The sequence below is a fragment of the Bufo bufo genome, chromosome 1 (genome assembly GCF_905171765.1).
Source record: "Bufo bufo chromosome 1, aBufBuf1.1, whole genome shotgun sequence".
NCBI lineage: Eukaryota > Metazoa > Chordata > Amphibia > Anura > Bufonidae > Bufo > Bufo bufo.
Genome location: NC_053389.1, coordinates 290,931,736 through 290,958,946, shown reverse-complemented (window position 1 = coordinate 290,958,946; position 27,211 = coordinate 290,931,736). Strand labels below are relative to the sequence as shown.

At 44.3% G+C, this 27,211-nt stretch overlaps 1 protein-coding gene across 1 annotated transcript in view; it reads left to right on the top strand.

Annotated features, from left to right (window-relative positions):
* SMIM3 (small integral membrane protein 3) overlaps positions 1-26,872 on the top strand; it is a 29,670-nt gene extending 2,798 nt beyond the window's left edge. The window contains exon 2 of the mRNA XM_040440451.1: positions 26,421-26,872. Coding sequence (XP_040296385.1) covers positions 26,448-26,624 — 177 coding nt within the window. The 5' untranslated portion in view covers positions 26,421-26,447 and the 3' untranslated portion in view covers positions 26,625-26,872. The remainder of the gene's footprint in view (positions 1-26,420) is intronic.
* The last annotated feature ends 339 nt before the right edge of the window (positions 26,873-27,211 follow it).

Sequence of the window (27,211 nt, the reverse complement as noted above, 5' to 3'; positions counted from 1 at the left end):
TTGAGAAACGTATTGTTGTGAACACAACTTACCAGCTATTATCATAAAATAAATGTCCACCTTTTGAGATAATTTTGTTTTTAGGCCCATCCTTCTGGGCTTATAAAATGTCATTATATATCTTTATCGAAGTTATAGCTTTGTTTTCTGATACCAAGCTCCAAATCCTCTGCATAGGTCGTCAATACTTAAGTCCTGGAAAATCCCTCTAAATCATACAATTACATTTCACCTTTCATTTATTTAGCGTTCCTTTGGAAAATAAAAGGTGGAATCTGATTGGTTGTTATGGGCCATTGACCCAGTTTACCTTTGCGCCAGTTTTGATAAATCTCCCGCAGTGTTTTCAGAGCTGTGGTGTTCTGGCTCCGTAGACTGTTTACTTCCAGGAACCTGCGGTTGCTGTTAACAGCTGAACGGTGGGGGTGCCAGTTATTAGACCCCCACTGATCTCATATTGATAACCTGTGGCTAAGTCATCAATATATTGGTCCTGGAAAACTTCTGCACATGGGGATTTGGATCTCGATATTAGAAACTACTGACCTCAAATAAACATATATTAAAAATGAATAATTGTAGAGTGCAGGATCCATCAAGATTAAAACCCCATAGTGGTGGAGATTAATTTTAAAGAGCTGAAAAAATGTAAGTTTAATTAGAATATTTGCTAGGAAATTTCCAGTGGTGCAAACCAAGTTATCCATTGTAAGTATTTATTAAGGAGTACATAAAACTGTTTGTGTTTGCTATGTAGGGCCTGAATTAGTTTGAACAGCTGTCTGAAAACTGCGTTGGCTACCTGAGGTGACCTTGCTACATCTCTGGCATCGTCACCTTCTATATTATGGCATCGGCCACCTGTCCCTGGCCTATAGCACAGATGAGAGCCGCCTCAGAACATTTCATTTTCCTATTACTTAGCTCTCTCTCTTGCATGTAAAGAGAATCTGCAGGAAATTGCTGATAATGAAGTTATAATGAGCGATAATAAAACACTAAACCTCTCCTGTAAACTTTGCTCTCCTAGTGGTATGGTTGTTTCCTCTATGATAGGAATAAAGCCACGTCTATACGTATGTATACATGTCTAAGTACAACTTCATACACATGTCTCCTTTAAAACAAAGCAAGCTACTACTTCTCACATCCATGTGTTTTGCCTCCCCTGGCAGTTTAGATGCCTCCTTACAAGATGAGTCATGGTCCTTGGTCCACGTCCATAAGTGTTAGCAGTGACATCACCATTTTTGTCAGCGTGCATGCACACAGACATACATTGTGTATTGGTGCAGGCACAGCTAGTTAAAAACTCACCCACAATTTTTTTTACAGAATATTAAAGACATTTCAGGGATCCTAGGAGGGATGGCCATAGATGTTAAGATGTCTCACTGACAAATGTGATCATTGAAACATCTACTCCATTCAGTCTGATCAATTGCATAATATGCTTAAAACATTTGTCTGATACTAGGTGGGGCCATACATATTAGTATATATACATAACTCTTGTTCAGTGGACAGCTACCTCTCCCTACCCCCAGTACATTTGCGTGCAGTTTTTCTTAATAGGGTGAGTGAAGTAAGCTGCTGCCAGAGTCCTCCTGCAACAGCTTCTCTCCAGAGAATAAAAGGATCGGGCATGTTGAAATCCAACAATCCTTCTTTCCCCTGGCATCTTTCAGATGCCAGCTGCATATGGACCTCTCCAGTGAAGAGTATTGCTGGATAGGATAACAGGATCAGTGGACTCCATTTTCCCAACAACTTGGGATCCCAGAAGTCACCCATGTGACTGCCGAAATGTAACTAGAAAATGATGGACCCCATAGCAAACTTTTGAAAGCTCCCTCAGAGTAACTCCAATTATATAGTTTTGACATTGTGAAACTACATATCCCATTATGGCCTGGACAATGGTTAGTGGTATTCTAAAAGTTATTGCTTTCCAAAACCAATCTGGTTTTCGAGACCCGACATCATTTTGAAAAATGCTAAATGTTTATATAGCCTAATTCCTGATAGTTCCCTTTGTATGGCAATAGTTTTTTTTTCTGCCACGAGCCCCCTTTTATAAGATATGTCCCCTGAAAATTAACAGTACACAGTACAGGGATGGCAACCACTTCACTTTTGTACAAGTGGAGCTATGTTACCTCTTCTGACACTGTCCAATAATTGTGGAGAGCTTTGGCGCAAACTGTTGTTTTCCACACCATGGATGACTCATACCTTGCACCTGTGCTGGAGGTTCTCCTCTGCCTGGTAGTCTTTAGGACTGGCTGGTCTGCAAGCTTCTCTGTTCAGGGGCAATGGCGATGTGTCCCTCTGGTCCGACTGAAGGTGATGTGTGGAAGGAAGTCAGGATACAGTGTAGTCTGTTGACTCCTTAAAATGTAGAATGTAGTATAGGCATCTTTTTCACAAAAAGTGCTATCTATTTGGTCAACATCTTATGCATAGTAACAGACAACGTTTTGGCCCAAACAGGATGGACCTTTTTCAAGAAAAAAAACTTCACTGCAGTAAGGTATCTTTCGCTTTTGCTACGTTCTTGATTCCAAATTTTAGGGGTGAACCATTCTGAATGAGACAACATCTGAAACTACGAGCAGGGGTTGCTAATTCCTAACTTGCTTCGAAGTGCTTCTTGTGAATTCAGTGTTCAGTGAACTTTTCAAACACTGGAAATCATTCTTTATAACTGATCCGTCTAAGGCTTTTAAAATGCTAAAAATGGAGGCAATTACTGAAATTGTAAAAACCTTTTTCTTTTATTTAGCCAAGATCAAAAAAGCCAGGCCCACGCTAGCATATTTTAAGTGCAATTATCTTGATGATATCGATGAAATCTCACTTGGAATAATTGCTTGTATTCTCTGTGTCTCTGTCCTAGTTTGCTGAAGTCAAGCATATCGCCTGCCTACTGCTTGTTTGTTTTGGAGCCAAACCCTCATTTCCTAATTGCTAGACAGAGTAAGGAAAGCAGCAACTAATGTATATAGTGCAGAGTGGAAGAGCAAACACATTACCAAGTAATCCCCTGAAACCATAAGCCATTTGTTTGCCATTTTCATTTTCAATATTTGAACCTGATGAAAGTTATAGATAAGGAGTCTGACTCTCATACAGCATGTTTGTTTTGGCGCCCACTTAGTAATGCCACATTTGCCCTGTGATGGGTGGTTTGGCCGATACAAGAATGATGAGACTTAAGACTGGTGTCAATCCTATTAGAATCCATCAATTTACGAAATGTTGCAATTCCATCTTGCAATCTCTTCCAGTATATTAGTTTTCATAAATAGGTCTTAAAAAGGTTTGATCGATCCCTGGGTTGTAGCAGTGGTAAGCTCCTGAGTCCAGTAACATAGCTATGGGGTGCACAGGTTTTAGTTGCACTCAGACCAGTGGCATTGCTAGGGCTGGTGTCACCCGGTGCGGTAGAAAATGGTGTCACCCCCCCGAAGCAATAATTTTTTAGCCATATATCGGGGCTATGGGGGTGCTACTGCCGTAGGGGGGCATCCGTTAGCTCAGCAGACCCCCCCAAAGCTTAGAGCCCCAGCACCCCCTTTCCCCCTTGCTGGCAGCAGCTCACCTAGGTCAAGTGCACTCCACTTTCGCTGGCTGGCTGACCGAGACACCAAATGCTGTTCAATTTCTTCTGGTGACAGCTTCTTTGTGTGGTCATTGTGTTCTGACCTGTGCGGACGAGTCACATAGGGGTCGTCCATCAAGCTCCGCCCTGCCTCTGCGGCACTGCTGACGTCCCTTCACGTCCTTCACTGTGCCTGCTGACCGACCCAAGCGGTAACGGGGGGAGGGGGGGTTGGATAGTAAACAGACCGCTGAAGTGGGGGGGGCTAAGCAGATGGCCTAGTGCCGGCAGCCTATCAGAGGAACAGGGAAGGGACACGCCTCTCCCTCCCCTGCCCCGCCGCAGCATCCATCTGTATCGCTGTCCTGAGGACGGCGATACAGAAGACTATGGAGATGAGCGCTTCCACAATGGAAGCGCTCATCTCCCTGTGCCCTGCCGCAGCCGCCATCAGACTGGTGTCACCCCATCACTGGTGTCACCCGGTGCGGCCCGCACCCCTCGCACCCCCCTCGCAACACCACTGACTCAGACTCTCACCTTTAAGGAACCCCATGTGCCCCCCTGTCTATCCACTGAACAGTAAGTAAAAGAAAAGCTTTGCTAGCATCTAAAAGACAGTTCTTTTTCGACACAACAACACATATCGACCCACACAGTGATCTTTTTGAAGTAATCACTTGATAAAGACCTCCATGTCGGTCAGTACATGGTGTCTATATGCTGGCAATAAGGAACCATTTTTTAGATACTGGAAAAGATTTTCTTCTGTTGGGACTCGGGAGTATTGCGAGACCAGAGAGGAACTAAATTGCTCAACCTTGCTTTCAGCAGAAGCCTGTGCTGCCCGTTACAATATATTTTGGTCGGTTACTTTCAAATGAGCAGTATCATACTGGGACCATACCTAAAGTCTATTGAAGGAAATGATTCTGATGGTCCTTCTTTCATCTATACAGAACATGTATATCATACATATAATCAACATTGTCTAGTAGGAGGTTGGTTCCAAATGGGGATGTCTTTTGAGGACTATTTTTGTGTTAGAGCCTTGGTCTACCAGAGGATCCTCTAGTACCCTGGTGGGTCAGTCGGAGAGCTAGCCTTAGGGCTCATGCACACAACCGTGGTTTTGGTCCGCATCCGATCCGCATTTTTTGCAGCACAGATTCAGACCCATTCACTTCAATGGGGCAGCAAAAGATGCCATCAGCACACCGTATGTCTGTTCCGTGGTATCCGCAAAAATACACTGCTCAAAAAAATAAAGGGAACACTTAAACAACACAATGTAACTCCAAGTCAATCACACTTCTATGAAATCAAACTGTCCACTTAGGAAGCAACACTGAGTGACAATCAATTTCACATGCTGTTGTGCAAATGGGATAGACAGGTGGAAATTATAGGCAATTAGCAAGACACCCCGAATAAAGGAGTGGTTCTGCAGGTGGTGACCACAGACCACTTCTCAGTTTCTATGCTTCCTGGCTGATGTTTTGGTCACTTTTGAATGCTGGCGGTGCTTTCACTCTAGTGGTAGCATGAGACAGAGTCTACAACCCACACAAGTGGCTCAGGTAGTGCAGCTTATCCAAGATGGCACATCAATGCGAGCTGTGGCAAGAAGGTTTGCTGTGTCTGTCAGCGTAGTGTCCAGAGCATGGAGGCGCTACCAGGAGACAGGCCAGTACATCAGGAGACGTGGAGGAGGCCGTAGGAGGGCAACAACCCAGCAGCAGGACCGCTACCTCCGCCTTTGTGCAAGGAGGAACAGGAGGAGCACTGCCAGAGCCCTGCAAAATGACCTCCAGCAGGCCACAAATGTGCATGTGTCTGCTCAAATGGTCAGAAACAGACTCCATGAGGGTGATATGAGGGCCCGACGTCCACAGGTGGGGGTTGTGCTTACAGCCCAACACCGTGCAGGACGTTTTGCATTTGCCAGAGAACACCAAGATTGGCAAATTCGCCACTGGCGCCCTGTGCTCTTCACAGATGAAAGCAGGTTCACACTGAGCACATGTGACAGACGTGACAGAGTCTTGAGACGCCGTGGAGAACGTTCTGCTGCCTGCAACATCCTCCAGCATGACCGGTTTGGCATTGGGTCAGTAATGGTGTGGGGTGGCATTTCTTTGGAGGGCCGCACAGCCCTCCATGTGCTCGCCAGAGGTAGCCTGACTGCCATTAGGTACCGAGATGAGATCCTCAGACCCCTTGTGAGACCATATGCTGGTGCGGTTGGCCCTGGGTTCCTCCTAATGCAAGACAATGCTAGACCTCATGTGGCTGGAGTGTGTCAGCAGTTCCTGCAAGACGAAGGCATTGATGCTATGGACTGGCCCGCCCGTTCCCCAGACCTGAATCCAATTGAGCACATCTGGGACATCATGTCTCGCTCTATCCACCAACGTCACGTTGCACCACAGACTGTCCAGGAGTTGGCAGATGCTTTAGTACAGGTCTGGGAGGAGATCTCTCAGGAGACTGTCCGCCACCTCATCAGGAGCATGCACAGGTGTTGTAGGGAGGTCATACAGGCACGTGGAGGCCACACACACTACTGAGCTTCATTTTGACTTGTTTTAAGGACATTACATCAAAGTTGGATCAGCCTGTAGTGTATTTTTCCACTTTAATTTTGAGTGTGACTCCAAATCCAGACCTCCATGGGTTGAAAAATTTGATTTCCATTTTTTAATTTTTGTGTGATTTTGTTGTCAGCACATTCAACTATGTAAAGAACAAAGTATTTCAGAAGAATATTTAATTAAAGGATGTGTTATTTTTGTGTTCCCTTTATTTTTTTGAGCAGTGTATATAACATGTACTATTTTTGTCTGCATTACAGACAAGGATAGTAGTGATCTATTAGGGGCCGGATGTCCCGTTCCGCAAAATGCAGAACCCATGTGGCCGGTATCTGTGTTTTTCTGACAGCAAAACAGGCAACGGTCGTGTCAAACAGGCCCACACAGTGCACAGTTCAATGTAAGGTCACAATGGTTAGTCCATTCCTGCCACTGAAACTTGCACCAAGCAGCACAGGCCAGCAAGTGGGAGTGGTGAACACAGTCTGTATGTAAATTTTTACACCCTTTGGTTGGTTGTCCCGTTCTTAGACTGGCTATACACTTTTGATAGCTGTCAGGAGTGTCAGTCCAACATTTGTTCAGATGAAAACTATCTCTGTCATCCCTCTCCATGCACATTTATCTTCAAACATATTTTCTGAATGAGGAGAGGAGAGATAGCAGCTGCCAAACTGTTTATTCTCTAACCTGCAACAAAAGGTAAATGATATAAACAGTAGTAAAGATAAACCTCTTACCAGTGATTTGTGAGTTCTAATCTCCCTTCTGATCCTCAGCTGTGTCATGTGACCAGCATTCTGCCTTTCCAAAAAACATAGCATCTTATGTGTGGAGAGGAAGCCAGTTTCTCTATGTATTCCTATTGGAGCCTCAATGTCAGTCCCATAGGAATGAATAGAGAAGTAACTGACTTCCTGTCCTGTGTCAGTTGGAGAGGCAGAGAGTTGGTCATATGACACAGCTGAGGATCAGAAATGAGATTATAACTCACTAATACAGTCACTGGTAAGAAAATTACTTTCACCACTGTTTACATCATGTACCTTTCTAACAGGTCAGATAATAAAACATTTTGTGGAAGTGCTTCTTTAAGAACAAAAGGATCCCTTGCAGCTGAATTTCCACAGTTTTGGGTATGAAGGAAATACAAGCTCTGGATAAGTAGGCCATCATGACCAGTTGTGTCCCCTTCAGTTATGAGATGTGATACACCCTGTATGATTGCACTTGACGCACACCCTTAAAGGGAACCTGTCACCGGGATTTTGGGTATAGAGCTGAGGACATGGGTTGCTAGATGGCCGCTAGCACATCCGCAATACCCAGTCCCCATAGCTCTGTGTGCTTTTATTGTGTAAAAATAAAACGATTTGCTACATATGCAAATTAACCTGAGATGAGTCCTGTATGGGAGATGAGTCAGGGACAGGACTCATCTCAGGTTAATTTGCATATGTATCAAATCGTTTTTTTATACAATAAAAGCACACAGAGCTTTGGGGACTGGGTATTGCAGATGTGCTAGCGGCCATCTAGCAACCCATGTCCTCAGCTCTATACCCAAAATCCCCGTGACAGGTTCCCTTTAAGGCCAGCTCTGACAAAACCAGCTCAGATAAACTGAAATTGGGTCTGCCCTTGGTTAACATTTGTCCAAGGCAGCACTAATAGTGCTAGTTAATAATATCCCGTATTAACAGTATTAACTCACTGTACAGTTTATATGAAATTATTATTTATGCCTGTTTGTAATTCCATGGCTTTAGTCATTACATTTTTAAGGATGTGTCTGAACACGCCAAAAATCTCTCTGCAAGAGTCCTAGAAACCTCACAGAGTGCATGGACCTCTTCAGTAACGAAGGCTTGTGACTGATTCATTCATTATAATAATTGATGCCAAATTAGCAGTGTCAGACTATGGTCCTTTGGGCCATTCTTAATCTATACGAAACCTTTGCATGACCACCTTTAAAGAGGACCTTTCATCAGTTTAGCCCTAGCCTAATTATAGTCTTACCTTATAGGGCGGCCCCCACTGATGCCATGGCACTTTTTGTTTTCCAAAGACCCCCCCTCCCGTTCGTCCGCTCTTGGCCCCGTTGATTTTGGCGCCTTATATTATAATAAGCCGACTCGTTATACTAGGCGGTGACTTGCAGTTTTGCTGGCGGCGGTTCTCTTCTCCCTGGCTGTGAGCGCATCCAATCAGAGCGCACCGCTCTTAGCCACGGAGAACGGGGGGGTCTTGGAAAAAAAATGTGCCATGGCATCAGTGGGGGCCGCCCTATAAGGTAAGACCATAACTAGACTAGGGATAAACTGATGAAAGGTCCTCTTTAAACACTTTATAATCTTTGTGGTTAAATTATCATTGCACCCACAGGCTATATCATCAGGCGTATCTGAATCAACCCATAAGAAATAAACCCTAGTGGTAAGACATTGGCTCCAAAGTCACCTCCATATGGGGTTTTATCAGATGCTTCATTTGAAATAACCCAAAGCCTCCTGCGCAGCTCTCAATATAGGTTTAGTTCACTCTGCCTATCATGCTGTGGAGACATACTTTCCTTCTTTGAATTTCTCATGACTAGTGAATGCATCAGTAAGATCCCTATGTGATGGGTAGGGGACGATGTGAATGATTTCAGTTCATAGCCTTTGAATCCTCCACTGGCATTTAAATACTCTGGGCAATGTTTCTGGCACTACTAGGTGAGGAACAGCTGCCCCTATATATGGATTTGATTTCCTAGTTTAATATAAGGTGTGGGGATACATTGCCCTTTAAGTTAACCCCCGCACATTAGTTGCCGCTCTACTCCCACAGGGGTTAATATCTAATACCTCCGTAGGGTACTCTTGTACTCTTGTACATTTCTTGCCTGCCCCCTACCTGGCTGCCTCCCCACGTACCTCATTCCGATGCAGTGTGGTCGCAGGACCTGCGATCACGTTTCCCCACGTGACCATGACGTTGCGGTCACGTGATCACGTGATGGATCATGTGATCGGAAGGATGGGCGGTCTCTGGACAGCGCGGGCGGCTTTAAATAGTGCGGCCGTGCCTGCTTTCGGAGCGGTACTGCCATACGCGGGATCCAGCTGCCAGGCCAGCAGGAAACACGATGCGAGGCCTGCAATCTTGGGAAGATGTCCACTGACTGTCTCTCCCAAAGATAAGTAATCCTTTTGTTCAAACCGCCCTATGTAGTTTTGGCATATTGGTGTACTGCCAATACATTGGGAGGTTGTGAAGTAGGGGGCGGGCAAGACATTTATATTGAGACAGTATTCGCTACTGATTACTGTGTATCTTGTTGTGATGCTTGTATTGACCCCCTCCTTTGGAGGGACAGTCCATTTCTGTTGCTGACATCAATGTGTCAAGGCCCCTGATGAACTGGTAAGACCAGAGAAACACGTCGGGCTGTCTTTTAAGCATATATTCCAGCATCGATCTCACACTATTGTAATTGGGTGTCTACATGAATTGTGACGCCTGAGTGCCTGGATATGCAGGACGCAGGATTTATTAATCCAAGCACTGTATAGATTGGTTGTGTACCAGGGACGAAGCTGGGCAGTCATTGCACTGTTTAGGGAAGGACATAGGGACGGTATAGGAGGTGTGCGGTGGTTAGGATAGGGACTCTACAATTAGGCTGCGTAGTAGGGGCAGAGACCCAGCAGCCCCCTCCCCCACTATCCTTTCCCCTCCCTAGACAACCATAAACCTACCCAAATCGGGGTAAATTATATCCCGCTCATTTAATTTGCACTATTCACATATGGGCGTTTTATATATATATATATATATATATCATTAAAAGTTATATTTTAAAGGTAACCCACTGTTTTCTTGGTTTATGTGATGCAATTATAGGGTACCTGAATTTGATATCTAAGAATACCAGCTATTTAAAGGTTTTTTGTATCAGATGCTGTGCCCTCCAGAAAATCCTTTATTAAACCCTACCGCCATGTTCGTGATAACCAATGGATGATATTCTACAAGCCACCAGCAGTTATATCTAAAAAGCAATAAACATTAAAAAGATAGAAGTATATGTGTTAATATTTGTTAAAGGGGTTCTATGTTTTGGACAATCCCTACTTGATAGAAGGGTTTCTTGATAATAAGCTGGTAACAAAGTGTACACCTTCTAGGAACCCCAGTGATCACATATATTAAGTGTTCAAACGCCCTACAGCTCCCCCATAGGAGAAATTAACCATAACACAGTTCCCATTTACATTTGTGTAATGCTGCACAGGTCCTCTATAGGTCCTCTTTATAACGCTCTCCAATCTGGTCAAGAGATGAGGATCCTCAACAGAGGAACTCTCTCTTTGAACTCAGAATTCCATAATAATGTATATGACAATGGATTTTCTAAACTGGACACCCCATACATTTATAACTAGGAGCTGCACTCAGAGACGTCTAATTAGTAGAATAAGAAGCCTAAGATAGACATGAGAGTCATGTTAGAACCATTCAAGAGGTATTGAGAATACAGCAGGTTCATTCATGACCAATACAAACGCAAAAACACAAATGCAATAGCACTCTGCAACCAGCACTCTGCCCTGCCTCTATGCTGGATGTTGAATGAGGCATTGGTGTACATTTTGGCCAAAGCGTAATAAGCCACTCACCACGTCAAGGCCACCTCTATGAGTGGTCCCTAACACTAGTTCCTACCTGTTATGGGCCATGGTAGCCACACAAAGTCCAGGGAGCGCTGGAGGCTGGTTTTAAAGTCAGTATAAAACTGAGTCTGCTTTTACAGCGCCTACCAGTAGCCATTTGGCTCCAGGAGAAGTATATAGTGGGCTCAGCATGGATGTTGGTACTTGCATCCCTGGATCCGATGAAAGCTGTCACGGCACCGGACGGGGTTAAAAGCAGAGTGTGCCTGGTGTGCATGCTGTACCTGCGCTCCCTGGACTTTGTGTGGCTATCATGGCCCATAGCAGGTAGGAACTAGTGTTAGGGACCACTCATAGAGGCGACCTTGACGTGGTGAGTGGCTTATTACGCTTTGGCCAAAATGTACACCAATGCCTCATTCAACATCCAGCATAGAGGCAGGGCAGAGTGCTGGTTGCAGAGTGCTATTGCATTTGTGTTTTTGCGTTTGTATGTGTATTTCGCCATAGCGATATGCACCTGCATACAGGGTTGTGCTGACTGAATCCCCCACATTTTTTTCTTTGTAGTATATATTGGAGGCGTGGCGATCTCCATGCAGTCATGCACACCTGACCAGTTAGTCTGCGCTGGAGGCTGGTTTTAAAGTCAGTATAAAACTGAGTCTGCTTTTACAGCGCCTACCAGTAGCCATTTGGCTCCAGGAGAAGTATATAGTGGGCTCAGCATGCATGTTGGTACTTGCATCCCTGGATCCGATGAAAGCTGTCACGGCACCGGACGGGGTTAAAAGCAGAGTGTGCCTGGCGTGCATGCTGTACCTGCGCTCCCTGGACTTTGTGTGGCTACCATGGCCCATAACAGGTAGGAACTAGTGTTAGGGACCACTCATAGAGGCGACCTTGACGTGGTGAGTGGCTTATTATGCTTTGGCCAAAATGTACACCAATGCCTCATTCAACATCCAGCATAGAGGCAGGGCAGAGTGCTGGTTGCAGAGTGCTATTGCATTTGTGTTTTTGCGTTTGTATGTGTATTTCGCCATAGCGATATGCACCTGCATACAGGGTTGTGCTGACTGAATCCCCCACATTCTCATCATGACCAATGACTGCAGTGATTCCTACAATGACCAGGACAGACTGCCAATTTTCCATAATTGTCAACTCACCAGGATTGTCACAGAAAAAGGAGAGACGTCCTGGACTCCCAGAAGACGACCTGGCAAGTCTCCCATGTTTTGCATGGAGGGCTGCTTTCTCTTGGAAAACAGTCCTTCATGTTCCATACTAGATGCAGCCTCTGTGCACAAATGTGCATGGAGAGGGCCGAAAGAGGACGGATTAGCAGAAAGGTGATGGAGTCTGTTAAAAGGGGTGTGACTACGGATGAAAAAAATTTATTACCAGAGTGTTTATCACCCTTCTTCACCAGGCCAATTTTTCAGTATTAGCAACGGAACTGTCTAACTGAAAAAAACTATTTATTTCTGAGCCAAAGTACATGTATTTGATATTATTTTTCAGAGGACACATAAGAACTTTCTTTTGTGCCATCAGATGGCAGGTATAATATTTAAAAAAAATATTGAAGGAAAAACTGAAAATTCTGAAAAAAAAATATATTTATATTTAAAGTATAAATCGTGGGAAAACTTGGACATTTTAAGTTTTTGTATTTTTTTATTTTTTTTTTCAATGACAAAAATATGTGTGTTGGTATATTTTACACACAAAAAGTCCCCTATACTAATATAGCTAAAACAAATTCCTATATTAAAAAAAAAAAATTCTGTGAGGAAAATAAAATGTGTGTATGTTTGTATATTTTACACACGCAAACTCTTCTATACTATTGTTAAAACGAATAAATATATACCGTATATATTTTTTTTGTGAAAGACAATTGGGGAAAAATGTGTGTATGTATAATAAATATAGCTATATAACTTTTTATTTTTTAACTTTTTTATTTGATTATTTCTTTTTTATGGACGAAAGTGAATTAACCCCTTCCTGCCACTGTCAGGGCAGGAAGAGATTAATCCAGAGACAGCAGCATCACAGTTAGCTTTACAACCAGGGTCGCTTTCACATCAAGAATGTTTCTTCACAGTCGATTACTGTGACAGTCTGTCACAGCAATCACATGCCCGGAGACCACTTTGGCTGGTCTCCGGAATCTTCACTGTGACCGAAGCTGTTCTGTCACAGTTATCTGCAGCGTCACAGGGCGCTGGCAGATACTGTAGTAATGTAACTCGCCACTTTAATATGGCAGGTTACAGTTAACAGCCTACCATCTGACGTATAAAGTCCTGCAGTGGAAGGCAAGTGGTTAAACAAAGACATGGAGGCTTCTAATACTAGCATTCAGAAGGTAGTACTGTTATTAAAGGGTTTCTACCACTTCGTTTTCACATAATTAGCTTTCAGACACTAGCGATCCGCTAGTGTCTGCTCTACCAAACAATCCTAATATAATAGCTTTTGGTGCAGCCGTTTTGCTAAAAAAAGAACGTATATTGATATGCTAATGAGCCTCTAGGTGCTATGGGGGCGTCATTAGCACCTAGAGGCTCGGTCTACCTTCACAAAATGCCGCCGCCCAGCGCGTCCCTCCAGCCCGCCCATCTCCTCCGGAATGCGATCCTCCCTGTGAGCCAGCGGACGAATTCTCGCGCATTCGCCGTGCGCGTCTGTATTCGGCGCATGCGCAGTGAATGTCTGACCGCTTTCTGCACAGACATCTCCACTGCGCCTGTTCCTCGGAGCACTATGACGTCATCGGCGCAGGCGCAGTGGAGATGTCTGAGCAGGGAAGCGGTCAGACATTCACTGCGCATGCGCCGAATACAGACGGGCATGGCGCATGCGCGAGAATTCGTCCGCTGGCTCACAGGGAGGATCGCATTCCGGAGGAGATGGGCGGGCTGGAGGGACGCCCCCGGGGTTTCGGCATTTTGTGAAGGTAGACCGAGCCTCTAGGTGCTAATGACGCCCCCATAGCACCTAGAGGCTCATTAGCATATCAATATAAGTTCTTTTTTTAGCAAAACAGCTGCACCAAAACCTATTATATTAGGATTGTTTGGTAGAGCAGACACTAGCGGATCGCTAGTGTCTGAAAGCTAATTATGTGAAAACTAAGGCTACTTTCACACTAGCGTTTGGAGCGGATCCGTCTGATGTTTCATCAGACGGATCCGCTCCGATAATGCAGACGTTCGCATCCGTTCAGAACGGATGCGTCTGCATTAAAACTTAGAAAATCTTCTAAGTGTGAAAGTTGTCTGAGCGGATCCGTTCAGACTTTACATTGAAAGTCAATGGGGAACGGATCCGCTTGAAGATTGAGCCATATGGTGTCATCTTCAAGCGGATCCGCCCCCATTGACTTACATTGTAAGTCTGGACGGATCCGCTCGCCTCCGCACGGCCAGGCGGACACCCGAACGCTGCAAGCAGCGTTCAGGTGTCCGCTCACTGAGCGGAGCGGAGGCTGAGCGCTGGCAGGCGGATGCATTCTCAGTGGATCCGCCTCCACTGAGAATGCATTGGGGCCAGACGGATGCGTTCGGGGCCGCTCGTGAGCCCCTTCAAACGGTGCGCACGAGCGGACACCCGAACGCTAGTGTGAAAGTAGCCTAAGTGGTAGAAACCCTTTAACTTTCACAGAGCAGGAGACCTTACAAATATATCACTCACAGATGACAGTAATAATTTTGAAATAGTGATGGAAAATTTGAGGAAGGTCCCAGACAGTATACGTGTCATCCATTTAGATTATGTTCTGCTCCTGAGGTTTTCCAGAGAACAATGCAACAGCTTCTAGGTGGGCTGAAGGAGTTAAAGTCTACATAGATGACATTGCTGTGTCACAGAAGCTGAGAATGACGAAAGGTTAAAATGAGCGTAAAAGATTGCAAAAGAAAGTGGCCTGAAACTGTCAGTTTTAGCATCTAATAGTTGAGTGAAGCCAGATCCATCTACGGTTCTAGCACTTAGAAGAATGGCCAGTCCCCAGAACCAAAAAGGAACCTTTGAGATTAATGGACATGTTAAATTATTGAGGAAGCACATTCTGAAGGGAGCAGACAAAACTTAATATGTGCAACCTGTTACAAAAATGCCAGGAAGCCGAAAAATGAGTCCATCTTACTGAAAGCCCTTCTCTGCTGCTCCTTCAAAACTATCAACAGATTCATCCAAATATGGAATAGGTGCGATTCTACTTCAGCAACATCGCACAGAATGGAAGCCAATAGCTTCTGCATTACACCCATTCACGCAAATATGCCCCTATGGAAATGAAGACTCGGTATCACCTTTGGATGTGAATATTTTCACAACTTTGTGTATGGAGAAAACTTTACTATTGAAACATCAGAAGCCATTACATCAGTACATAGGAGAAGCTGTAAAATGCCCCTCACATAGTTAACATCTGAAATATACAGTATATACCGTACCCACAGTGTATACATTATACATACAGTGGAGTTTGCACCAGGATGATTCCTACTACTTACTGAGGCTTCTTCTAGGACATGGATTGATAAAAATGTGGCCTCTAAAAGTGAGAAAGAAACAAGTGTGAATGTCTACATTAAGGCCTCATGCACACAACCGTATTTTGGATCCATGTCCGCGGATTGCATATGGACCCATTCATTTTTATGGGTCCACAAAAAAAGTACAGCACACAGATGTCATCCATATGTCCATCCCAAAAATTATAGAACATGTCCTATTCTTGTCCTTTCTGTGGACAAGAATAGCCATGTCTGTTAATGGCACTGAGAAAAATGCAGATTGCGCACAGAAGTTATCTATATTTTATAGATCTGCAGTTTGCTGACTGCAAAGTGGATACAGTTTTGTGGATGTAGCCTAACAATTAGAGATGAGCAAATTTTTTAAAAAATTGATTCGGGCAGTTTGCCGAATTTTAAAAAAAAAATTGGTTCGATCCGAATTTATTCGCGGTGAATTGCGTTAAAAAACAGCTATTTTCTGGCTGCAGAGAGCCTTTATAGTGGTGTAAAACACTGTGCCTTGTAGTAACACGCATAGGGAGCCTGCTCTGGTAGTGAAATAATAATCAGTATGACATGCAGATGACAGGTGTCGCTATTAGAATCACTGCATATTTCACGTATTTGGGCAGTCACGGGGACCAAAACTGACCAAGTAACTCAAGTATGAACTCAGCCTTACAGGTCGATGTTAGCGTCAAGAACAAGCGCACTCCTTTTACACCGTCAGCTGATTACACATAGATGTCTACAGAACCTGTTCTATTAAACGCTTATACACTGATTGGCTGGGGGTGTCTGATGTCACTTGGGATGAAGTGGATGACCCAGTCAACCATTTAAGAACCACTGGGTTGCTGGTCAAGACACAACCGGGAGATGACACCGGGAGCTCAGGCCTCTCGCTGCGACTCCTGCTGCCACGCTCCCTTACTCTGCTGCGACCTGTGCATGCGCCAGAAACATTTAGGCCTCTGCCACTCCCCTGTGCAGGACCTGGCACTTCTCTGTCTGACATACTGTTAGATCAAATAAATAAATAAAAAGGAAATTAAAACACCCCAAAAAAGTCTGTAATTTTCTCACTTCAGCACACAACGGCTAGTAATAAGCCCTTTTTTTCCCGCTGAACGGCAAATATATTTTTCTTTTTCCACTTATAGACGCCAAAAGGGGCTGTAATTTTCTCACTTTACCACACAGAAGCTAATAAGCCCTTATTCCCCACTAATAAAAGCCAAAAAATGCTTTATAACATATAACTGCACCGCACAAGGGCAAATAAGACATAGAAATATCTCCTTGTAATAAACACTGTTAATGCCTGTATCAAACAGCACTTGCACCCAATAACAAGAAAGTTTTGCTGGAATTACAGAGCTGTATAATGGCAATTTGGATCCCCAGTCAGTGCAGCAAGGTGTAATAGGATTGTTCCTATTACCGAGGCTGTAACCTCCCCTACTGAACCCTCTTCTACATAAATGCTGTGGAATGATTTCTCCCTATCCTTTCCCTACACCTTCAATAATCTTTCCCTGCACTTGTAAATCTTTTAGCACAATGAAGTCTTTCCTAGCACTGTCCCTAGCGCCTGCTGACATCTCTCCCTGCACTAAGTACACTGGTAAATGGCAGAATCCAAGATGGCTGAGGCTATTTATAGGGCTGTGACATCACAGGGCTGGCTGGCTGCTGATTGGCTGGAGAAATGTGTAAGAAATTTGAAATGAACATGGCTTCTCATGGTCAATTACAGATTCCTTAAATAGGTTTGATAAGGTCCCACCCCTGGAACCTGCTCCTATCTCAAGAGCCCCTCTGTGAATGGAGAGCACACCATATTCTCTCCACTTACTGCTATAGGACTTCAAAAAAATAGCTAAACGAGCGCGCTTATTTTCAGAAGTCACATATCCGAGAACGTACGTGTGGCCAACCTTCCACTGACCACTATGGCACTTCTGAAAATAGCCAAGCCAGGGCTCCATTATAATTGGTTGTACCATTCTGGTGAATAGAGGAATGGCTTATTTTCCATTCACTTCAGGGCCCTGTTTTTGAGATAGGAGTGGGCAGGGCCGGTGGAAGGATTTTTGCCGCCCTAGGCAAGATAAAAATTGACGCCCCCCCATCCCTTATCAGATGATCTGCCCATATCATGACATCACATATGTTCCACCTCTTTCTGAGCTTTTAAATTAAAAGAACTGCTATGTTTCCCTTAGGGTTAATCAAGCTTCTTGTGGCTGTCTCTTTTTGCGGAACGGAATTGCGGACCCATACATTTCTATAGGGCCGCACGACGTGCGGCCCCAATCCGGAATTGCGGACCCGGATCCGCAATTCCGATCCTGAAAAAAATAGAACATGTCCTATTCTTGTCCGCAATAGCGGACAAGAATAGGCATATTCTCTTAGTGCCAGCAATGTGCGGTCCGCAAAATGCAGAACGCACATTGCCGCTGTCCGTGTTTTGTGGATCCGCAAAACACACACGGATGTGTGAATGGACCCTAAATGTGAGGTAAATTAGTTTCCAATGTAGTATTAATAACTAAACAATTAAATAATAAACATATTGCATTGTCTACTTACCACCAGGACAATAAGATGATCTGGTCTCTGGCTGCAGTCTGGCTCTGGGGACTCCATTGTCACTCTCTTCTCCCTCCCCCCTCCCTCCCTTGTCCCCCCCCCCCCCCCCTCCCTTGTCACTCTCTCCCCCCCTCCCTTGTCACTCTCATTCCCCCCCCCTGTCACTCTCATTTCCTCCCCCCTCTTGTCACTCTCATTTTCTCCCCCCCTTGTCACTCTCATTTCCTCGCCCCTTGTCACTCTCATTTCCTCCCCCCTCCCTTGTCACTCTCATTCCCCCCCCTCCCTTGTCACTCTGATTTCCCCCCCCTCCCTTGTCACTCTCATTCCCCCCTCCCTCCCTTGTCACTCTCATTCCCCCCCTCCCTCCCTTGTCACTCTCATTCCCCCCCTCCCTCCCTTGTCACTCTCATTCCCCCCCTCCCTCCCTTGTCACTCTCATTCCCCCCTCCCTCCCTTGTCACTCTCATTCCCCCCCTCCCTCCCTTGTCACTCTCATTCCCCCCTCCCTCCCTTGTCACTCTCATCCCCCCTCCCTTGTCACTCTCATTCCCCCCCTCCCTTGTCACTCTCACCCCCCTCCCTTGTCACTCTCATCCCCCCTCCCTTGTCACTCTCATTCCCCCCTCCCTTGTCACTCTCATTCCCCCCCTCCCTCCCTTGTCACTCTCATTCCCCCCCTCCCTCCCTTGTCACTCTCATTCCCCCCCTCCCTCCCTTGTCACTCTCATTCCCCCCTCCCTCCCTTGTCACTCTCATTCCCCCCCTCCCTCCCTTGTCACTCTCATTCCCCCCTCCCTCCCTTGTCACTCTCATTCCCCCCTCCCTCCCTCCCTCCCTTGTCACTCTCATTCCTCCCCCTCCCTCCCTTGTCACTCTCATTCCTCCCCCTCCCTCCCTTGTCACTCTCATTCCTCCCCCCCCTCCCTTGTCACTCTCATTCCTCCTCCCCCCCCCCTAGTGTAGCGTGGCCGAGCTCTGTTCGGTCTGCGGTACAGGAGCATTTGTTTCCTGTACCTGGCCGGACTGAAAGGAAGTGCACACTAAGGCTACTTTCACACTTGCGTTCGGGGTTCCGCTTGTGAGTTCCATTTGAAGCAGCCCTGAACGCATCCGTACAGCCCCAATGCATTCTGAGTGGATGCGGATCCGCTCAGAATGCCTCAGTCTGGCACCGTTTGGCCTCCATTCCGCTCAGCAGGCGGACACCCGAACGCAGCTTGCAGCGTTCGGGTGTCCGCCTGGCCGTGCGGAGCCAAACGGATCCGTCCAGACTTACAATGTAAGATTGGGGATCATTTTCAGGGCCAGAGGTAGGTGGTTCCAAAATCTGGCCCCTTGAGCCAAAAAGGATCTACCGCCATGTCTGATCTTATTAACTTGCGCAATGTTAAAATTCGCAGAGTTACTAGACCTCAATGTCCTCAACGTGGCGTACCTAGTGAATTTACGTTGCAGGTACAAGGGCCCCACACCATGGAATACCCTATGCATGAAGCATCCAATCTTGAACATCACCCGTTGTTGGACGGGGAGCCAGTGCAAGGCATTAAGAGAGGGAGTGATATGCTCTCGGCGGGCAGCACCCGTTAGTAGCCTTGCTGCGGCATTCTGCACAAGTTGAAGTCTATGCAAGTTCTTCTTAGGGAGTCCCATGTACAAGGCATTACAATAGTCCAACCGACTGCTGATCGCTGCTCCGACCAAGGCATTCCTGAGAGGGGATTCGATGTATTTTAAGATCCTCCTCAGAAGTTTCAGCTGGTAGTGGCAAGTACTAACCACCTGATTTATCTGAGGAGCCAGGGTTAATCTGGAGTCCAAGACCACTTCTGACCTGGGTGGCTGTCTCAGGGACAGGTCCAAAAGACAATGGACATTGGGGTGCTGAGGGTGTAATTTTCTGGTCACTGAATGTAATACATTCAGTTTTGGTGCCATTAAGCTTTAAATAATTGGCACTCATCCAGTGATCGATCTCCAAGAGACATCCGGCCAGATCGACTTGATCAACTGTACCTTTGGCAAGACTAAAGTACAGTTGTTTATCATCCGCATAAACATGAAACTGAAGATTATGGCTCCTGATGATGTCGGCCAATGGTCTCAGATAGATGTTGAACAAGACTGGAGACAGTGCCGAGCCTTGTGGTACTCCCAGGACAGTGGCAGATCAGCTAAGTGGAATACCCCAAGCTTCACTCGTTGTACCCTGTCCTGGAGAAATGAGACCATCCATGCCAAGGTCTTTCCATCTAGTCCGGCTACCACTTTCAACCGGTTCAGTAACACTTGATGGTCAATAGTGTCAAAAGCGGATGATAGATCCAGAAGGACTAGGACCATAGAGTCGTTCTGGTCTAATGCCATCAGTAGATCATCCTGGACATTGACCAGAGCGGTCTCAGTGCCCCTTCCAGGTCGGAATCCCGACTGGAAGTCATCAAGAATGTGATTGGCCTCCAGATATCCCTGTAGTTGTGCAACAACCTCCCTCTCGCCTATCTTTGCAGCGAACGGCAGTCCCAAAATCGGTCTAAGGTTACTCAGATCGGTCACAGGTAGTGCCGGTTTCTTAGGCAGGGGTGTTACCACTACCTGCTTCAGAATAGCCGTCACCTGACCGCTGGAAAAGGAGCTATTTATAATGTCTCAAATGTATGGTGCCATTGCAACCGCGGCGGACTTCACCACGGCGGCCGGGCATGGGTCTAGAGGCGAGGAGGAGGATCTGAGAGCTCCAATGATTTCAATCATTCTCTCCTCAGAGATGGGCTGAAATTCTGTGAGGGAATAGGGTAAGATTGAGAGTATATCTACCAACTAAAGTGAGAGCAGACAATAGTCCACAGCTTACTGGAAAATTATGTATTACATTTGCAGAATATCTTGGCTTCAAACATGTGTCTCCAAATCCCATTGACGTGCACCAATATCTCAGACAAGTTCTATTACCAGTAATGTGCATAGCAAGCCTGTGAGAAAAAGGAATTTAGTTCCTCCTTTAAGCCCCTTTTATCTGTTTCATCTGAAACTGAAGAGTGTAGGTTTATCGGCATTGAATTGTGCAAGTGCGCTCAACATAATAGAACTAGGGGAAAATTACTAGAATTGTGTTTTTCAGTTTTACTTCCCTTTGAAGGGTCATAAATTGTGCCATGCTATCAGCTGGGTGACCTTTAACTGACTTATCCTAGGGATACTGATTTAATTGCTGATTTTTTGGTGGAAGTTTTTTTGAAAAGAAAGATAAGTAATGGCCTTTCTAGACTATTTCACAATTAAAGTCCTCATACAATAAATGCACAAATAGAGTCATCATAGCAGAGGTTGGTTTTAGGCTACTTTCACAGTTGCCTTCGGTGCGGATCCGTCTGGTATCTGCATAGACGGATCCGCACCTATAATGCAAACGCTTGCATCCGTTCAGAACGGATCCATCTGCATAAACAGCTTTTTCAGATCTGAGTTTTCACATCGTGAAAACTCAGATCCGACAGTATATTCTAACACAGAGGCGTTCCCATGGCGATTGGGACGCTTCAAGTTAGAATATACTAAGAACTGTGTACATAACGGCCCCCTGCTGCCTGGCAGCACCCGATCTCTTACAGGGGGCTGTGATCCACATAATTAACCCCTCAGGTGCCGATCGGTTACCATGGCAGCCAAGATGCTACTGCAGTCCTGGCTGCCATGGTTACTTTGCAATTTTAGAAGCATTATATTTACCTGCGCTGTCTGTGGCCGGCCGGGCGCTCCTCCTACTGGTAAGTGAAAGGTCTGTGCTATAAGCAATGCGCCGCACAGACCTTTCACTTACCAGTAGGAGGAGCGCCCGGCCGGCCACAGACAGCGCAGGTAAGTATAATGCTTCTAAAATTGCTAAGTAACCATGGCAGCCAGGACTGCAGTAGCGTCTTGGCTGCCATGGTAACCGATCGGAGCCCCAGCGATTAAACTGGGACTCCGATCGGAACTCTCCGCTGCCACCAATGATGATGGGGGGGGAGAGGGGAGGCCGCACTGGCCACCAATTAATTTAATACTGGGGAGGGAGGGAGGGAGGGGGGTTCGCACTGGCCACCAATGAATGTAATACTGGGGAGGGAGGGGGGGCCGCACTGGCCACCAATGAATTTAAAACTGGGGAGGGAGGGGGGGCCCCCTGCTGCCTGGCAGCACCTGATCTCTTACAGGGGCTATGATACGCACAATTAACTCCTCAGGTGCGGCACCTGAGGGGTTAATTGTGCGGATCACAGCCCCCTGTAAGAGATTGGGTGCTGCCAGGCTGCAGGGGGCAGTTATGTACACAGTTCTCAGTATATTCTAACTTGAAGCGTCCCCATCACTATGGGAACGCCTCTGTGTTAGAATATACTGTCGGATCGGAGTTTTCACATCTAACTCAAATCCGATGGTATATTCTAACATAGAGGCATCCCATGGTGATGGGGACGCTTCAAGTTAAAATATACCATCGGATTGGAGAAAACTCCGATCCGATGGTATATTAATAGGGACTCCTGACTTTACATTGAAAGTCAATGGGGGGGCGGATCCGTTTGCAATTGCACCATATTGTGTCAACGTCAAACGGATCCGTCCCCATTGACTTGCATTGTAAGTCAGGACGGATCCGTTTGGCTCCGCATGGCCAGGCGGACACCAAAACGCTGCAAGCTGCGTTTTGGTGTCCGCCTCCAGAGCGGAATGGAGGCGGAACGGAGCCAAACTGATGCATTCTGAACGGATCCTTATCCATTCAGAATGCATTGGGGATGAACGGATCAGTTCGGGGCCGCTTGTGAGAGCCCTCAAACGGATCTCACAAACCGAACCCCAAACGCAAGTGTGAAAGTAGCCCTACATATTTTAGGCCAATTACATTTAATTATACTGAATGTATGTGTATATATATATATATATATATATATATATATATATACAGTCTCTCTCTCTCCCTCTCCCGATATATATATATATATTATATATATATATATATATATATATATATATTTATATATTTTTTTTTTTTATGTATCCAATGAAATAACTGTCCCTAAAGGTCCACCCTTATATTAAACACTACAGATACCAATACCTTCCTACAGGGTTCAGGTCATTTCCTTGCAAAAATGGTAACAGTACAACTCACCGCTTCCACCAGAATGAAAGCAAACTGAAAAATAACATGCATTTATTCTCATTGCTTTTCTTTTAAAATTAATATCTATTTAAAGGAAATGTGTCATCTGAAAATGACCTATTTTTAAAATCATGTTTTTATGTTAAACATATTTTTATAGAATCTTTAGCGATTTTTTTACATTTTCCATGTTACTAGCTATAGTTAAAAATGTATATAATCGTGCAATTTTCACACTAGGATTTTCACACTAGGTCTGATAATTTCCGACCTAGCGTGAAGGTCAAGATTTATTTTTCTGTTCAGTAGCTAATATCATTATCACTACAGGCAGAATTACAATGACAAGTAACACCTCTATATAGATAACACAGGATCCAGCATTTACAATAGGTGATATCACAGCTTCTCTTCTCCCTACTGACCTCTGCACAGGTCACAGAGCATGCCAAGAAAACTATGCCATAGAAATAAATTAGATCCATTTAGATCCATCTATAGGTCCATTGTATCTCTGACCCATGTAGCTGCTCTCAAAGCACAGTAAGTCTTAAAGAGGACCTTTCACCGCTCCTGACATGCCTGTTTTAATATATTCATGCATCCCCCATGTAATACCAATTCCGGAGCATCTATTCTTTTGACTCTATGTTGTGCCATTCCATTATTATTTCTACTAGAAGTTATGAATGAATTGCTAGCAGTCTGCAGTAAGGGTACCGAGGGGAGGTAACAAGTTGGGGGTGTGTACCTGCACAGTCTGAAAATGGCAGCACTGATTGGATAGAGTGAGTCTGTGCAGGTACACACCCCCAACTTGTTACCTCCCCTCTGTACCCTTACTGCAGACTGCTAGCAATTCTTTCATAACTTCTAGTAGAAATAATAAAGGAATGGGACAACATACAGTCATAAGAATAGATGTTCCAGAATTGTTATTACATGGTGAATGCATAAAGCTATTAAAACAGACTTGTGGGGAGTGGTGACAGGTCCTCTTTACATATTTTAGGCCCAGTGGCCAATGTGAAAACGGCATGCGTTTAATATTTTTTTAAACTATGGATAGTGACAATCGGAAAATGTTTATTTTTTATTTTTTAAATTGTTTAACATAAAAACTTGATTTAAACAATAGGTCATGTTCTGATGACACATACCCTTTAAGACACAGGATACCCGCTAAGGATCAGACAATAGCCCTACACAGTAGTGGAAAGTGGTATACAACTCATACTAGGTCATAGGGAGGGAAAACAGATGGTGCTTCACGTGATGTCATTCTCATTAAAGTGGGCCTGGATCTCCCTACAAATCTTTCAGCAGACACTGGCATAGAACAGTCTGTATTCTGCTGAAGGCTGTGAAAGGACCCCACCCTAATTATGAGATCATTGATGGGTTATTGTAGGAACATTCCTGTCTTCAAATGGAAAATGGACTACTGTATAAAAACGTTATCTTAGCCAATTTCCATTTAAAGAAGCACTCCCATAAAAAATGTTATTCTCTCACCTGTTAGAAGGGTACATGATATAAACTGTAGTGAATGTAATTTTCTTACCAGAAACTGTATTTGTGAGTTATAACCTCCCTTCTGATCCGCAGCTGTGTCATGTGACCATCAGACTTTAAAAATAACACAGCATCTTATGTGTGGAGAAAAAAAAGCCAGTTTCTCTATGTATTCCTATGGGAGCTTCAATGTCAGTCTCATGGGAATGAATACAGAAGTAATTGACTTCCTGTCCTGTGTCAGTTGGAGTCAGAGTGTTGGTCACATGACACAGCTGAGGATCAGAAGGGAGGTTTTAACTCACAAATACAATCACTGATAAGAAGATTACCTTCACTACAGTTTACATCATGTACCTTTCTAACAGGTCAGAGAGTAAACATTTTTGTAGAAGTTCTTCTTTAAGTAATTTCATAATGTATTTTTTTAATTAAGCACTAGGCCGGCTCTGACAACATCTAGTATAGAGATGGAAATACGTAAGTTCAGAAAATAACTCGTGCATTTCTGATTGATGGCCTGCAAGGTCTTCTTAGGACAGAGTGTTTACAGTGCAGTGATCCAAAGAGTGGCCTGCAACTTATTAAAAGATGTCAGTAAGTGCATTACAACACAGGGTCACTTGTGAACAGTTCTGCTGTGTACATATACTCCTACTGGTGCTACGGAACCATTCATCTCCAGTATGTAGCTGTGTGGTGCTGAAGTCTGAATATGATCAATAAACTATAGAACAAAGATGCACAGACAAGGAACCAAACTTTATGTAGTTTATAATGACTAGTCATAATAGTCAAAAAAACACATAAGCCCATATTTACTAATGTAATTGAACCTATAAAAAAACATGTAAAACGCACAATTTGATAATTTTTCTTCAGCAATTTGGAACATCTAATTTTAGAAAACAGAACAGCTCAGTGTGAAGGGAAGTGGCATAGCAGATAAGGGGTGTAGTCAAAAATGCACCATTATGTGCCAAAAATTTGGCATGAAATTTTGTTACAAAGTAAGCCATCCAATAGGTGGTGTCAACAAAACTGTTTATGTACCAAATTTATCACCCAGCCTGAGCCCCTGTGATTTGGTACCTCTTTAGATTAAGTTTAGGCTGTCTACAGAATTAGTAAATTTGTCCCCACATATCGATATGTAAAAATGTAAGCAGGAGCAGCAAAATTTCCTACCATTTTGTGTCTACAGCTACTATGCAAACCAATGTCATCATGTTTAATGACTACAAATAAACTCTGCAGGCATATTCCCTCCCATCTGTCCCCTGTTTCTTTCTAATATATATTGGGTAGGTTTGGCAAGAAGTAGGGAACAGATGGAAGAAATTGTGACTGCAGGATGAGACTACACAGGATTTATTTGTAGTCTGTAACCATGGAGAGACATAGGTTTGCATAGTGGCAGTAGACACAAAATGGTAGAGGATTTTTAATTTAAGACTGTTGGCAAAGATGCTTCATTTTTATATTAGATGCAATGGCACAATACAAGTGGTGGACAGAGTGTTAAATCTTATTTTTTAGTGTTTATCGAGAATGTCCTCTATCCTTTTGGGTCATCAGGCTGACCCTGACTACGACTACTGTGAATGTATTTGTTTTTGATGGTTTTTCTCTTCGACAACTACAGTATTTGTTTCTTATTCTATAAATCAATTTATTTTAAATTAATTTAGTTCCCTTTTAAACTGGGACACATCACAATAGAGCTTCATGAACTGACTATATTTTTTTGTCTTACAGATTGTTATATCTACTTCAAAAGCCATTATGCCTATTCTTGTGAGTCCAACACCGGAAGATATCCCCAAACATATACTGGATATTTGGGTCATCGTTCTAATCATCCTGGCTACAATCTTGGTGATGACATCACTTCTTCTCTTTCCAGCTGCAGCCGTCGTTATCTACAGAGTACGGACACATCCAATCAGAAGTAGCCAATAGCACTAAAATCTGTAAAATGATATTCCGGATATTGGTATCATTTGGTGGACAGAGAGGACCCGTTGACAGGAGAGCTATGGATGGAAGGGCCCATATTAAAATAAAGACGTCATGGCGCTCTCCCCCTAGAAATTTGGATTTCAGCTAAAGTGGCACTGAGAGAGTTCAAGAGCCTAAATGGTTCAAGCACCTACTTTACACAGACATTTAGCATTCTATACTTGCTGTTATGCCTACCAACCTTTGAATTTGAAAAAACTGAGAAACAATACAAAGACCACCCCAATCGTCTTAGAAATTACCATAAACTCTACCCCTTAAACAGTGTGGTTAGCGGGACTATTGACAAGAATGGCGGTGGCGGAACTTGTACATTGTATATATGGATGCAGAAGACACAGTATTAAATCCAGTGTCATAAAGAAGCACTAAAAACAACTGAAAAATATGTCCACAAATTATTTTACTGCTATAATATTGTTTTATAATTTTTTTGCACTTGTTTCATTTGTCTTATTTTGAAAATGTTCAAATTAGATGCTTTTCTTCTCTGTCAGACTATACTTGTGCTTTCCTCTGGAAATATC